We start from the raw sequence: 16,464 nt of genomic DNA on the forward strand, positions 1-16,464 counted from the left end.
TTTCCTTCTCCTGTTCTTTCCACACCACCAGCTACAGCTTATGCATCCCTCTAATGAAATAGTTTGTGGAGTAGGTAGGTGACCTAATCAAAGGAAATTCTAGAAATGTATAAGTGTACTAGGAGTCACAGTGAGACTTCAAGGAGGACAAATTCATCCTAAGAACACAGGCAATACTTTGGGAAATTCCTGTACCCCAAGTACTTGGAAGAGGGGCTGAGAGAGTGCAGGGGTGAAGCTTGTTCTGTTTTTTACATCCTTCACTAAACGTGTGCTGCGGGTACTGTGGATGACAGTGCCTGCAGTCTGACCCAGACAAACTTCTCTTCCAAACCCGGGCTGCCATGTTCATTAAGGCATGTTCATCGACAATACACGGCCCATTAAGATCACCCTTTCCATGGCTGCTGTAGCTGCTGCGGGAGGCTGTGCTCTGCCCGGCTTTCGCTGGGAAGGAGGCGACGCTAGAAAATAGGCGGTGAAGCCAATGCCTCTGGGTGGAAGCCCGCCGTGCTAAGCCCTCCCGGCTGCCAGCAGCTCCTTCCCACCCCTCCCGCGGCGGCGCGGAGCTCCCAGCCCGCATCCCGGTGTGCCGGGACCGCCGGGAGGCAGCCGGGCGGGCGGCAGGAGGGCTTAGGACCCAGGGGGACGGCAGTGGAAGGACCCAGGCTTTGGCGCACACGCCTCCTACAAAAAAAAAAAAAAAAAAAGAAAAAAAAAGAAAAAGAAAAAAAAATCACAGCCCCGTGGAGCTGGCGCTCGCTCATTCAGTTTTCTAGAGAGATCTGAGCCGGAACTCGGGAGCCGGGAGATCTTTCTCGCCCACACAGCTCAGCAGCAAGGACATCTACAGGGGGGAAAAAAGCCCACTCCACGCAGCCCCCCGCCGCCCCACGGCAGCTGCCGGCGCTGTGCAGGTATTTGGATTTGCCTTCTCTCGGGTTGCGCAGGGCGGCTCTCGGCGCTCCCCTCGCCCCGCCGGGCCCGGGATGCGGCGTTTCAGCACCGCGGTGCGGACAGCTCCGGCCTGGGCGCTGCAGCCCGGCCTCCTGCTGCCCCTTCCTTCCTGCTACCCCTTCCCTCCTGCTGCCCCTTCCCTCCTGCTGCCCCTTCCCTCCCGCTCCCTGTCCGCTCCCTGCCTGCTCCCCCTTCTCCCCTGCTCCCTGCTGCTCCCCCTTCCCTGCCTGTTCCCTGCCTGCTTCCCCTTCCTTCCTGCTCCCTGCCTGCTCCCTGTCTACTCCCTTCGTGCTCCCCCTTTCCTCCCTGCTCGCTGCCCGCTCCATGCCCTGTTCTCTGCCTGCTCCCCCTTCCTGCCTTCTCCCTGCCTGCTCCCCCTGCCTTCCCTGCTCCCTCCTGCCTGCTCTCCCTTCCTGACCTGCTCCCCCTCCCTGCTCCCCCTTCCTACCTGCCCTGCTCCCCCTTCCTGCCTTCTCCCTGCCTGCTCCCCCTGCCTGCCCTGCTCCCTCCTGCCTGCACCCTCTGCCTGCCCTGCCTGCTCCCCTTTCTTGCCTGCCTTGCTCTCTCCTGCCTCCTCCTGACTACCCTGCCCCCCCACCTCGTCCTGCTCCCTGTCTCCTGCCAGCTCTGGCTGCTGACTCCTACCTGCCCAGCTCCCTGCCTCCCAACATAACTCTCCTGTCTGACAATCTACCTCTCCTGCATCTGCTTCCCTGCCGCCTGTTGCCCTTTGTCCTGACTGCCTCTTTCCCCTGCTCACTGCCTTCCCTGTGTCTATGTTCCCTGCCTCCTCTGCTCGCCTCATGCTTGCTCTGACTTCCTACTCTCTGCCTCTTACTTGGCCTGCTCCCTTCCTGTCTCCTTATCCTGCTCCCTTACTCTCTTTGCCCTGCAGTCTCTACTTCCCTTACCTCCCCTTCCTTCTCTGCTACACCTGTCTCCCTTGCCTCTCCTTGCCCTGCTTACTGCTTCGTGCCTCCTATATATCCTGCCTCTTCTTCCTCCAGTTGTCCTTGCCCTGCTTCTCTGATTCTCTTCTCTCTGCCTTCCCTGTCTGCTCTCCTCCCTGCCCTGCTCCCTTGCCTCCTTTCCTCCCTGCCCCTGTTTCCCCATATTTGTCATTTTCCTCCCCTTTCTTCCTCTCCTGTCTTCTTTCTCCATCACCAGCCTCAATCCTTCCGGAAAGGGGGCGTGGGACTATAAACATCTGCTCAGCAGCCCTGGAGCTGGGCAGGGAAGGAAAAGAGCACAAGTTGGAAGGGAAAGTCCAGATTCCATTTGAGACTGAGGAGAGATGAGAGGCGTGTAGAGGAAAGGACTAAAACTGGGAGTTAGGTTAATGAAGTAAGGGCTACAGCCAAGAGTTGACATACAGGAGCTTGCCAAACAGCAGCAGATACCTCCTCAGCAAATTGATGCCTGTTTTGACCAGTTGTACTCATTCCAAAGAGGGATGAGCAATTAAAGGGTGGGGGAATGTGCCAGGTCAGTCAATTGTACTGCTTTCTTAGTGGTAAACAGTGATGTGTGCAGGGAAGAAGTGAGGTGAATCATGCCTAGTGTGTGGGTCCTTTGCTGCAGTTAGTCAAGAATTAAGTTTCAGTGTCTGCAAGAAGTGAGGGTGTTCACACAGAAAATAAATGCAGAGCAAATAACAGCTGGAGAAACCCCATGCGTGCTGCTGGCCTGACTTTAATTCTGTTTGCAATGGTTTAATCCTGAGAGGGTGAGGAAGGTCATAGGAGAAAGGGAGTTCCGCCTTTTCAAAATGCTGATTCCTCAGTTTTAACAAGCTCTGTGAATAATTAAGTTAAGGAGCAGATGGCTACTCCTTGTCCATCACTAAATAGTGACAGGATCATATTTGGAAGGAAAAATTAAATTACAGAAAGTCTGCTTTCATGTGCTTTCTGAATAATTAGATGATAACATGGATTATCTCCAGTAGTAAAAGTTAATACAATGCCAACATCTACATGACATATTATGTAACAGTATTATGCCGTACACTGCATAGTGAAGGTATAGTGCTTGACTTTTTCCTATAATGATAAGTCAGATAACCTTGTAGAACTTCTCCTCATTTACAGTCTGTATCCCAGCTTGAAGTTTACAAAAGCAGCTTGTGCTGTCATGTATCTGTTATAAAATGCTGATGATTATTTTAAGAATTCTGTTGACTCATTTACTTCTAAAAACTGTAGAATATTTTCTAAAAATTAGACTTTCATGAGGAAAACACAAAGCAATGAAAGATACTACAACCTTTCCAAAAAACCTTCTTAATTTATTATATCATAATTTATAACTTAAAATCTGTTGCAGATATGGGATACTCTGAGTAGCACTGAGTGCTGTTGAGTAGTAGTGTAAGCAGTGCAACTGAGTTCAGCAGTGGAGGAACTGCAGAATCCATGCCATAGCACTGGGTTATAATTCCTTAAACTCTATGTGCCTTGAACACAGACGTCATTTCACTGAAATATGTAACAGTAGCCTCCTCATCTTCCAAAAAAATAACGATGCCAGTTGAAATAGTAATGATCAGCCTCATAAAAGGATGGAGGATATTTCCTTCAAAAAGACTGTAAAGTCATGCAGTTGTTAACTTAAGGATGCAATTATTGAGGCAATTGTGCTATTGCTTGGCAAGTGAGTTTTATTTTCTCTCACAGTCTTGTACTGTAGTGTCTCTCTGGCATAGACACAAACAAGATGTGACAGTTGGGTACTACTAGTTAAACAAAATGAAGCAAGAAAAAAAGAAAGCAACATTAGTCTCTTACAGAGAGAAAAAACTGAGCAGAAGTTCACATGGCTTTCATCATATGAGTTGTAATTCCTTTCCCTCTTGATCTAATGCTGTTCCGTCGATTTAATTTGAAGATTTCCAAACACTTTAGTGAGACTTTGGTTTGCTTAGTTAGTTTTTTTTCCTTCAGTAGTATTTATAGAAATAAACTCCTTAAGTCTGATATGTTCCTCCACTGAGAAAACAAACCCACACAGTATTATAAAGTTATATTAAGCTTTATTTCCACAAGTATGGGAGAAATTTCTATGTGCTTTGTGTTTGTGCTCAGACTTCAGTAGGAATGTGAGAAAAAAAACATAGGAGGATTGCATGAATTCTGGATGGAGAAATCCCCTTCCCTTCCCTTCCCTTCCCTTCCCTTCCCTTCCCTTCCCTTCCCTTCCCTTCCCTTCCCTTCCCTTCCCTTCCCTTCCCTTCCCTTCCCTTCCCTTCCCTTCCCTTCCCTTCCCTTCCCTTCCCTTCCCTTCCCTTCCCTTCCCTTCCCTTCCCTTCCCTTCCCTTCCCTTCCCTTCCCTTCCCTTCCCTTCCCTTCCCTTCCCTTCCCTTCCCTTCCCTTCCCTTCCCTTCCCTTCCCTTCCCTTCCCTTCCCTTCCCTTCCCTTCCCTTCCCTTCCCTTCCTTTTTACATGCTGTTAACTTCTGCTGCAAGATGTTTCTGTATTATTGGAGGAACTGCCCCATAGCAGCCAGGGTGATGGGTGCACTATGACTGGCATAAGTTCCTCATAAACTGCTGCTTCTTTGGCATGCCACAGATCAGGCCACACATTCCCATAGGGGTTTGCAGATTATCTGCGATTGCTGAATACTTACAACTTAAAAACTATGATTTGAAGAAAAAAATAACCAGACTCTTGAGGTTTTGTTTAACATTTTTTATTTCTGTGTTGTATAAATTCCCCTCCTTGGCATATTCAGGTAGTTTTGTACATTTTAGGTCAAAAGATAAGGGGGCAGTTTTTAAATTTTATGTTTGCTAGACAACCTTGTCTGTCTCTCCTCCTGCCTGGCAGTTTGTAGGAATAGCAGGACAACTTCAGGTCAGTGCTGCAGAAACGCCTGCCCTACATACTGTGCAGAGAGCAGTGAAGATCAGTTGAGTTTCTGCCATGTTTTGTGCTGTGCCATGACTAAATTACCACCACTGGACATTTACATGTAGCCTGAGGGCAACCTGTAACTAAAACTAACAAGATGATTGTAGAATGAGTAGAAATTCATGTGTTGATTTTACTGAACTGAAGGAAATGTTAGTTTTTGTACCTGAGCTGAGAGATTCTACCCTGGGAAAATGAGAGAAACCATGAAATTCCCCACACAACTGTTACAGTCACAAACATTCAGTATTTTCATAATGACAAGAAGCAACAAATCCCTAGTGAAAGTTTACAGGAGCACCAGTACTTGGAGCAGAAAGACTTGCACTATTTAACTCATTTATATTCACTGGCAGAATCTAGTCCCTTAGGAAAGACTACAGAGTAGTGGTGAGGCCAGAGTTGGAGTTTTGTGTCCTCTTCTGGGCTCCTCAGTACAAGGGAGACATGAACATGTAAGAGAAAGTCTGACAAAGGGTCAAGGGGATGATAAGGAAAGATTCCCTGTATGTTGACATGCAGGCTTATGGCTCAGGAGAGATCTGATCTGCTCCCAGCTCTGTGAAATGTGCCCTCTGGGATCTCAGACAAATCACTCAGGGCTGTGCTCCTCCCCACAATCTGTGGAAGATGCCAGGCTCTTTGTGCTCATGGCTCTTTTGAAAATGGATCATGGAGCTGGAATAGGTTCCATTCTAGGTCTGACTACTCCACTTGCAGTTCAGGTTTCTGCTGAGGTACCACAAGGCCACAAAGGGCCATAGGAACCATTGCTATAGGTACAGGGATGGATTAATCTTCCCCTGCCCTTATGGAGTTCTAAGAAGAACATAGCCCTAAGAGATTTTGTGGAATTAACATCAAAATATTATTCAAAAAAAATTTAATGAGATGACACCCACACTCTGAGATAAAATCATTCTATATTACCATTTTCCCTCCCTCCCTGCCCACTCCCTTCCTCTCTGGCATGATTTCAGCAGCTAATATCTGTATAAATGCTAGAAGTTAGAAATTATATAATGAGCCAAACCTTAGCAGTGAGGCCTCTTAACACCAGGTGAGGATGAAATGTTAGTGCCTTCTCAGTTTGAAAATTGTGATAATGAAATTTCACATGGCAGATAGCTTTGGACTGGATGGAAGACACTTGATAGATTACAGTAAATTCACGAATACAAGCCGCACTGAGTATAAGCCGCATCTCTGGGTGTTGGCAAATATTTCGTTTTTTGTCCATAAATAAGCCGCACTTGAGTATAAGCTCTGTCATTCACAGCGAGGACCCACGTGCAAGAAAGTTGCCAAATAGTAACAGAATCATGGCATGGCGGGGTTTACTGGCTCAGCTAAGACTGTGCAGGCTCGGCCCGCTCGGGGCTGTCGACGGGGCCAGGTGGCCCAGCCCGGTGCTGCCGCTTGGTGGGGCCGCTGGGGGCCAGCCGCCGCTGCCACTTGGCTCGCTCGCCCTGGCCCGGCGCTGCCCCGTGGCGGCAGGTGGGGACGGAGCCCCCCGCCGCCTCCCCAAGCCACGGCAATGGCGGCACGGGGCCCCCCCGTCTCTCCCCCGGGCAGCGGCAGAGGAGGGAAGGAAAGAGCTCTCCCTCCTCTCTCCCCACCCCCCGTGCTGCCTGCAGGCAGCCAGGGTCCACCCGCGGCGCAACAGAGTAACAATTTGTAACAATCGCGAAATGCTGGCTTTGCAGCTGCTCGGCTCGGCACTCTGGCTGGCACTTCTGAGGTTGTAAATGTCCAAAAATTATTCACATATTAGCTGCTCCTGAGTATTAGCCGCATTTCCGGTTTGGGAGCAAAATCTTAGTCAAAATGGTGTGGCTTGTATTCGTGAAATTACTGTAAGAGACAGCTAAAATCTTTCTGGAACTGAATTAGATGGGGAAGGGCCAAATGGGCATGAGATGCTTAAAGAATCAAGTGCTGTTGCAGGGATTGATAACTGGGCAGGAACAAAATGATCCAGACAATTGCCATCATCACTGAAGGTAGGTTTTGGCCCGATTTTCCAGGGCATGCAGTACAAATAGGGATTGAATGCTGACCCAGAAGCTGCCACTGAAGAGAGAGCAGTAAGGCATAAATCTTTGAATGAAAAGTGCTTTGCATACTTTAGAAAAGTATTCTTTTCATTTTAATTGGTATAGTAAATATTATATACATTTTTTTATTAGTTTTTTTTTTTTTTTTGAGGACCATGCAAAAATATAAGCTGCTTTTCTGGAAATTGTATCCCACTTTTGGTATGTTACCCATGCTGAACACTCACTGTCCCTTGTCATTCCCTTGCTGGGAATGAAAACAAATTAGCCAAAATTATATGTGACACCACAATTTTGGTGGAAATTTCCCTCCTTCTTTTGGCTTTAGTATGTTGTTTTTCACATCTCTGTAATTTTTTTTTTCATTTAAGGTTGAATTTTGTTTCTTTGGAGGGATGTTTATCATAAGTGGCTGTGAAAAGACATTAGAAGAGCAAATAGTCTCTTGGGAACAAGGAGTCACAAGATAGAAAAACAGCTGTTGAGACTGTAATACACTCTAGTGTGCCAAAACATAACAACAATATTCAAAATAGGAAAAGAAGGCCAGTATCTTCATTTGGAAGAAAAAACCACCCTGTACCAAACGGAACAAAGATGTAAACATCTAAAAAATTGGCAGATGGATCCAGGCTGTACACAACACCGGAAGAGAAGGAGAAATTGCCATGTGTGGGAGGAGGTGAAAATGGAGATGAAGCTTGTGTTATATCTTGGGAATCAGAATAAATCAGTACCATTTGAGAAAGTGCAGCGACAGTTAAACTGGGTAGCTATGGAGCACTAAATTTATTGTCAAGGTTAGCAGTGGGAGAACCAAATCATTCACTGATGTATATCAGGCTCCTTGAAGGCAATGGTGCTAGTGAAGATTGCTAACTTCATGATTTGTCCTACGATTCTGAGAGTGACAAAATTGTCCATACATATTTTAGATTCTTTTGCAATCTATAACTTCACACCAATAAAGTATTTTAGTGCAGTCTGTTCCAGGCCATAATCGGGATAATCTATAGATAACTGTAATCCATGGTTATAGCTCAGCTCACTATCAGAAATCTCTGAAATGCATTTAAAAACATCTGATGAGAAAACATTGTATCTCCCTCACCTTGGGATAATCCTGAGCATTTAAATGAGTTAAAAAACAGTAGGAAACTTTAATAAAAAATAAGTAGAATAATTTTTTTGAGGTTAAATAGTTGGGGAATCAACTAAAATACTTTATTTGCTCGGTCAAATCTCATTTTCTTCTGGAGCAGACTGCATTTGACCTTTCAAGAATTTGCTTTGCTGCCAAAGAAGTGTCTTGGTGGAGGTGGGAGACAGAAAAGGAGGAAGGTACACTTCTGCTCCCACAAACTCCTAGAAAATGGATGAATGACTGTGAATTGTGTGTGTATGGGTGACACTTTTATCTGTTGCTAATCCTTGGGTGTTTTAGAACAGATCCAGAGAAGGGCCACAAAAATGATCAGAGAGCTGGAGCACCTCTCTTGCGAAGACAGGCTGAGGAAGTTGGGGTGGTTCAGCCAGGAGAAGAGAGGGAGACCTTACAGCAGCTGTCCAGTATCTAAAGAGGGCTTACAAGAAAGATGGTCACAGACTTTTTACTAGGACCTGTAGTAATAGGGCAAGGGCTAACATTTTTAAACTGAAAGAGGACAGATTCAGGTTGGATATAAAGAAGAAATTTTTTTATGATGAGGGTGGTGAAGCTCTGAAACAAGACTCCCACAGAAGCTGTGAATGCTCAAACATTGGCAGTGTTCAAGGCCAGGTGGAATGAAGCTTTGAAAAATTTGATCCAGTGAAAGATGTCCCTGCCCATGACAGGGAGGTTGGACCAGATGACCTTCAAAGATCCCCTCTAAACTAAAAAACATTTTGTGATTCCACAATTTTGCGCTTCTAGTTGTCCTGGTTTAGGAAAAATTCAGGAGAAAACCTCCAAAGGAGTCTCTCTAGAAAGCAGACTCAAGCAGCCCCTCCTTCTAACTGGTTTGGGAAAAGATTTCTTTGGAGAAAAGCGGAAAAAGCCTGTTTATTTAACAAGCAAAGTATTCAAAAACATAAAGAATGAATAATATAAAACAATAAACCCTCTTGCTGTTCTGAAGAGATGGCAAATTCAGAAAGTCCTGGTGGGTCACAGGTGTGAGCTCCTGGTGTTCTCCTGGGTTTTCAGTCCAGAGCACGTTTGAACAATTCCAAAAAAAAGAAAAAAAAAAAACCGCAGTTTGGGGTTACTCCTCTCCTCAGCTAGCTAAAAACTAACTTTAAAGTAACAGAGAACTCTTCTGCTGTCTGTCCATGCTGCAGGGAGCACAGTCCAGGAGCAGGAATGCTCAGGAGTGAGTGCAGTCTCTGAAAACAAACTGCACACTTCTTGTTCCCTCTCTTCACTCTCAGAACCAGTGTCAAAGATGCAGAACTCAATATCCAGCATAAACAGAACAGAAAACTGGGGATAAGACACTAACCTACAGAAATGCTAAAGATGTAATTCATTCACTAGGTCCTAAGCCAGAGCTAATGCAGACCCCAGATAAGCTTCTTGCTTCCATGTCTGTGCTTAACATCCTTGGGAACAAAGAGTTTCCATACTGTACACTTGCTGTTAAAACTAGGGAGGGTCCAGTCCTGGCACCACAGTCCCCTAACGAGTGAAACTCTTAAATACCCCTAGGTCTCCTAAGTAGCTCATGGAGGCAATTGTAACTAAATCCATGATTTATGCAAGAAAATGCTGATGTCACCATTAACGTGAGATCTCAGTCATAAAATATTAGCCTGGTTTCTCTATGGCCTGTAATCTTATATCAGTGGAATTTGGTTGATACCATTGAAGTTATTTTAATTTGGTCTAATAAAGGCAAGAATAAAGAAAATAACCTTTACTTAATTTTTATATAAGGACTCTGACTTTATTACAGCTCTAATTTCTTTAAGAATTGAACAGCCTGCACTCATGAACTACCCCTCAAAACGTGGGGACTCGTTTTCTGGAATAATTTGCACTCAATAGTGCCTTTTCAAAGCCCTCTTTTTTCCCAGCTCTGCCTTTCCTTGAGTTTTCCCAGGCTGATCAATCATCAGATACTCTGCTCTGCAGGTAGCTCTTTTCAACTCCAGCTCCACAGTGAATACAGAAAGAGGATGGTTAATAAACTCTCCTTTGTGTCACCAACAGAAAAGTCCAATTCATATTGCTGTTAAATGAAAAGCTTATCTCCCACCACAAATATCCTTTAAGCAAATATGCAGAAACACTCTGTATTTAAATTTTGGGATTTCATCCTGGGGCTGCAGCTGTGGCATCTAAAATGTAGTTTTTATCAATAACATGCAAGGTCACAAAGCAGGGAACTGAAGCATCCTTTGAGCTCATTGACTTCCAGGTCCTGCAACATAACTTTGAGCAAATCCAGGACCAAGAAATGCTTTGGCTGCTGCTCTCCCCTTTGTTTGATCTGAGAATGCTGAACCCAGGGGAGTAGCTGAATGAAATGGTTGTTTTGCTATTAATAATTCATAACTTTCCAAACAGCTTTCTTCAAATACAAAAAGTATGTCTTTCACTGAGGGATTCCCTTTAAATTTTTAAAACCAATTTTTCTTTTTCAGAAATTAGAGAGAGAGATCAGTTATGCAGTTGGGGGGGTGGAGATGTGTTTGCTTGTCTGTTTCTGTGATGGCTGAAAAATTGTATGAATCTCGATCTTTCCCCACACACATATCACATTGGAACAGACCTTGATCTTATTTCACACAAGTGTAGCTACACAGACTTCGATGACAGCCTCTTGCTAATTATGTCACTGAAATGTAAGAGATTCACTGTACCATTTTGCTCATACATAACAGCTTAAGCAGATTTTCTTCTAACACTTGTAAAAACAAATTCTAGGTAAAGTATGAAAATCAAAATGAAATTCAGAACTAGGTTTTCAGGAAAGCTACAATATACTGAAAAAAGGAATTTTGAATAAAATACATCTCTTTTCAACTAAAACACAAACCCTGCCAGATTGAATACATCAAGAACTTTATTTGTAGGCAGTTTCCCATGAAGACTTACTGAGTCTCAATGGGAGACTCAATGGGAGAAATATTGCCAGTGAGTTTCTAAAAAGTAGAAATGATCCCTGGTATTGGTGGAGTTTTCTTAAAAATAAGTTTTACAGTCAGCTCAAGGTCTTGTTCAAGGAGAGCTATAAGCTGATAGTACAGATGATAAAACCAAATCAAGCAGTTGTTCTACTCAGTATGATGAGGGTAAATCTGTCTACTTCTGAAGCTGAAATGTTGCTCCTGTAAATGGTGGAAAAAAATTGCTATTGTTTTGAAGTTAGGGATGCTGCAACTCCCGCATTTCTGTAAGACAACTTTAAGAGATGTATTCTAATAACAGGTTGATACAGCTTAGTATTAATTGTCAATAACTCAGATTGCTTTTCTGAAAGCCTGAAAACATACATTCTAGATTTTAGTGACTACCTTATCTTAAATGCACCCATTCTGAAATTGTGTGACTGGTATCCTCCTACACAAAGAAATTTTATGGCTAAATAAATTCAGAAATGCATTCCTACACGATTTATATACACATTTAATCTTTCTTTTGTATATTTTCTTTTCCTTTTAGTAAGTGGTGGAATAAACAGCACTTTCCTTTGGATGGATTATAGTACGTGTGAACTGCCTGTTACTCTGCAAGAATAAGAAAAGCCATTTGCTTTTACTTATTAAATATCAGCTTGATAGCAAAAAGCAGCTGAATGGCTCACACTCACAGCAGACCATCAGTTGAATGGGATCAGCAATTCTACTAAAATATCTGAAGATAAGGATTTGGAAAAGAGGTTCTTGCAGAGATGACCCATCTACAAGCTGGGCTCAGTCCAGAGACTATAGAGAAAGCCCGCCTGGAACTGAATGAAAACCCAGACATTTTGCACCAGGATATCCAGCAAGTCAGGGACATGATCATCACGAGGCCTGACATTGGGTTTTTACGTACAGATGATGCTTTCATCTTGAGATTTCTCCGAGCCAGAAAGTTTCACCAAACTGAGGCTTTCAGACTGCTGGCTCAGTACTTCCAATACCGCCAATTAAATCTGGATATGTTCAAAAACTTCAAGGCTGATGATCCAGGAATCAAACGGGCTCTGACAGATGGGTTTCCAGGAGTACTGGAAAATCGCGACCACTGTGGCAGGAAGATTCTTCTGCTTTTTGCAGCCAACTGGGATCAGAGTAGGTAAATGTAGATAGTGTCCTTATCTTTTTACACACACTCACATTCAACTCGTAATGGAATATTTGTGGCCATCTTTGAAGCACCAAGGCCATTTTCAGCAAAAGGTTTTGTAACCATATCTTCATTACACTCTAACTTCCATCTCACCTTATCACCTGCCAGTCCTCATTCTTAGGACATAGGACCTTTGAGAGATAAGGTTTTATCAGCGTGTCATATAAGTAGCTCATGTCCGAGTTTTTTAAAGAAATATTTCCAAATTTTAGCCAGATAATATCTTTTTGCTATATGTACATTAATATCTATCATACAATTACTTCAGTTGTATCATGGACCAGCCAAACAGGTTGACAGAAAGCATCTCAAAACATATGGAGATTCTTGTAGCTCTCCTTTATTCTATCTTCAGACTTTCTAGCAGATTGCTTGTTTGTTTGTTTGAACCATTTTGGGAATTGCAGCCTCTGCTCTATTTCCACAAACTGCATTGGGATTTCTACACACTCTGGTTGCTTTGTGTTGTTAGTCTGATAAATGAGAGATTCACACAAAGCATATTTTCTTTTCAGGACATTTCTTTTCAGAGTGGTATGAACAAAGATATTTATATTATTATAAAATAATGTCCTTAAATGTTAATGTGATTAGGCAGCTTTCACTACATATTTGAAGTGATACAGAGAAGAGGGGCTAGTCCAGGATTACCATGTTCACGTTGTCCTCGTCTTTGTAAGTTATTTCATTCCATTTACCCTGCCTTCATCATGAGATGGAGAAGTGTAATCAGCTGTAGGGTTACCATGTGTTCTGTTGAACCTTGATAAAAATCATATAAAAGAACAAAATTCAGATTCAGGTTTTAAGTACCATCAGTTCTGATGATTTCCAGATAGTATTTCGTCTTGCCATGGTCTAAAGTTTTTGATGAAAAAGTTTTATCTTTAGGAGTCAATAGATTGGAGCTCTGAATTTACATCATAGAAATTATTAGAGAACACATATGCCTGCAATTTTTCATGTTATTTATTTTCTGGGAAAACCTTTCACCACTGTGTGTAAAGCAGAGGTCAGAAGTGTTTCTGATCCTTATTTGCATGTGAATAAATGTACAGAAAATGATACAGAAGTAACTGTGCATAATCAAACATTTTTGGTGAAATCATGAACTGAGGGCAGTAATAACAGCCCTATTTACTACAAAGAGGCCAGCAGTTTATCTCCTGTCTTTCTGAACTGCAAGTTTGCCTTTCTTTCAACCACAAAACTCTTCTGTTAGCAATTGGTATGAAAAGAAAGATGAATGCACAGGTATCTGGATTTAATAGAAAGCATCAGCTTTAGAGGACAGAAGCAGTGTGGCTCTGCTGGTTGCATTAAGGGATTTAGGTATTACATAGAGCCAGCTTTGGGCTTCTGATCCCTCAACAAAATGAATCTTTGTGATTAACCTTGTACATCAGGTCCTGCTCTTGGAAAGCTGAGGGGTGGTGTCTAAGGCTCCTGCAATGAAATTTTGACAGAATAATGATTCCTGTCAGATTTTGGCTCATATTTTCTGCAAGACCTTTAATAGGCATCCATGTGTATGTGCATGAGTATGTCTGTTTATGCAAAAACCAAAGCAGCCCTGCATATTTTTGAAAATATAATTTTAACCTTCAAAGAAGAAAAGGTGAGGCAAATAGCACAGGATGTACTTTTCCAAGACTCCTATGTGACATTAAAAATCATGTGCAAATTTTACCTCAGTTCAGCCACTGAACCTCATCTCTTCTGTGGATTCAGATGACAAGAAGCGTTTTTTCTGTAGGCTTTTGTGGCACTCCAGGTGCAACAGGGATTTGGGGCAGGATTTGGGCTGTAAGCAAATGGATGTCCTCCTTCTTTTCTGCTGTGTAAAGGTATCAGCCAGAGGAAATTCTGTTAAGGAGAAGGAAATGGTGAGTGCAATGTCCCATTAAGCAGCATGGTTATTGACCAGAAGAAACGCAAATTTTACAAAGAAGTTCAAACAAGCATTGTGCACATCTTACATAAATGTATCTTGGGCAACCTCTCTGCAGATGTGTCTTCAGTGATGGCAAGATGTTCACAAGCTCACATTTCAGCTGAATGCTAATTTAATCAGCCGTGATGTTGACATGCAAGAGTAAGAGCTCACCCTTCAGCCTGCCCTTCCTAACTTTAATCTCATTTGCGACTGGATGTGCCTTCCCCTTCTTTGTGATCATAAATTCTAATTTATGAGGGGTTGTTTACAAAGAAATAATAGTTTTTAAACTGTTAAAATCAGAATAGTTACAGTCCATAAATTGATTTTCAGTCCAGACATTCTTACCATTTATGTGCCTGGGAGTATGGTTGCTGTTGGCGTCACATGTCACAGAGGCAGAAGAAACCTTGAAACTTTCCTTGTTTATAAATTTTTAACAGGAAATGTCATTATTTGTGTAATATGACAGCTTGGACAAATCAGAACCAAGATGTTTCTAAGGTATTCCTTGCATCAAAGATAGAATTTCCATGTAAGCTTCTAGAAACATTTGTAATTTCAGCCATCAGAATGCAACAGATAGACTTGACATCTCTAGCAAACTAGGTCTTAATTTCCAGTCTCAATGTTTCCAGCTTCAGCTTCCAGCTGCTAGATTGTGTTAGCTTAAATGTACCACAAAAATATGACAGCTTCCCATGTTTGTACTTCTGTGTCCTGACCACGTCACATTTAACCTATTTTTGAGTTCACTGGGGAGGCGGTGCTGTAGGGTAAGTCACAGCCAGGAAACAAGAAGATAGTGCATGAGTGACTCTGCATCAGAGGTTCACCTTTAACCATTGGGAAAATAAAACACCTTACACCCTTTTCCTCAAGGAAAAAAACACTTTAGTGTTGTCCACAAGGTAAGGAACACACCTCTGAGCAGCCAGCACAGCAAAGATAATGTTCTGCAAAGCAACCCACTGGCTTCATGGATCACGATACATTTAAGATACCAAAGCTTAAACAGTTTTAACTTCTTTAGTCTCAGAATTGGGAAGATTTTCCAGGTTTAAAATACTCTTCATCGTTCTTTTCTGGACTGTTCCTATCATTTTAGTGTTGTTGCTAAGGTGCAGGTGGATGAATTGAATAAAATGTTTTACTAATAAGTCATCAAGTGATAACCCTATCTCATCTGTTCAGTAGTTTCCTCCTTTCAGATACAAGATTGTCACCCTGTTCCTAACTACTCTATCCCATTTTGAGCTCATGTTCAGCTCAAATTTGCTTTCAAGTCAGTTTCCTAAGATACAAATGCCACTGGTAAATGTGTCATACATTCTCATCCATAATGTGGGCACAGTCTAGCATGTGATTCATGCTCTTGTGCAGAGCTGAATATGTCCTGCTCCCCAGTTATCATTTCAAGAGGTTTGTGACATCGACAAAGCTCACTGGCAAGAATTTTATTTTTGTTTCTACATAGTTAAAAAATATAATGATGGTTGTTTTGACCAAAACCTTTTTGATGACAGGGAAAAAACCACAGAGGTTGATAATTCTTATTGCCAAATTACTAGCTGAGGTCTATCATGGTTTCAGAGTTGCACTTATTTAGCATGTTCTGCATAGGTTTGATTTCTCTCCATTGTTCAGGCAGATTTCTTAGAGATGATGTCATCACTTGCTCTCTGTGTAGTGCACAGTATATTTTGGATCTGTTAGTTAATCACGTTTTCAATGCCTTAATTTTCACTTATTCAATATTGAATAAATGAAAATGAGCAGATGAATAAAAAAGAAAGAGATCAGATAAGTTTCATAGTGAGGGAGAAAAAAACTGTACACTAGTACAGGGGAGGGACAATTTTCACTTTGATCAGAACTCAGGGTGTGAACCTGAAACCCACAAAGATCTTTACTTAGATCACTGCTTACAGGGCACCTTATTTTGAATGCAAATTTGTGTAGCAATAAAGACAGATAAGGATGTCAAACCGATCACGTATTGAATTTTTTTTATTAAATAATTTGCATGATAAAAAATTCCAGTTTGTAAAACAAACAAATGCATACAAACAGTTTTGATGAGACCTGATCAAGGATTTGATGTAAAAAACAATGTTCCATGTACTGGAATAGAAATACTCCTTCTCACACTTTTTCATTTCACCACCCTCACCATATCTAAGCCCTCACTGTTCTGATCCACCTGTAGTGAAACTGAAGCTTTTAAAGAAGTTAGGTAAGAGGGTCTTGTCAGCTGTTGGATTCCTTCAGTAACTTCCACAT

At 42.5% G+C, this 16,464-nt stretch overlaps 1 protein-coding gene across 1 annotated transcript in view; it reads left to right on the forward strand.

Annotated features, from left to right (window-relative positions):
* Positions 1-548: 548 nt before the first annotated feature.
* CLVS1 (clavesin 1) overlaps positions 549-16,464 on the forward strand; it is a 102,953-nt gene continuing 87,037 nt past the window's right edge. The window contains exons 1-2 of the mRNA XM_033059180.2: positions 549-917; positions 11,574-12,191. Coding sequence (XP_032915071.1) covers positions 11,803-12,191 — 389 coding nt within the window. The 5' untranslated portion in view covers positions 549-917; positions 11,574-11,802. The remainder of the gene's footprint in view (positions 918-11,573; positions 12,192-16,464) is intronic.

Source organism: Catharus ustulatus, chromosome 1 (assembly GCF_009819885.2).
Source record: "Catharus ustulatus isolate bCatUst1 chromosome 1, bCatUst1.pri.v2, whole genome shotgun sequence".
NCBI lineage: Eukaryota > Metazoa > Chordata > Aves > Passeriformes > Turdidae > Catharus > Catharus ustulatus.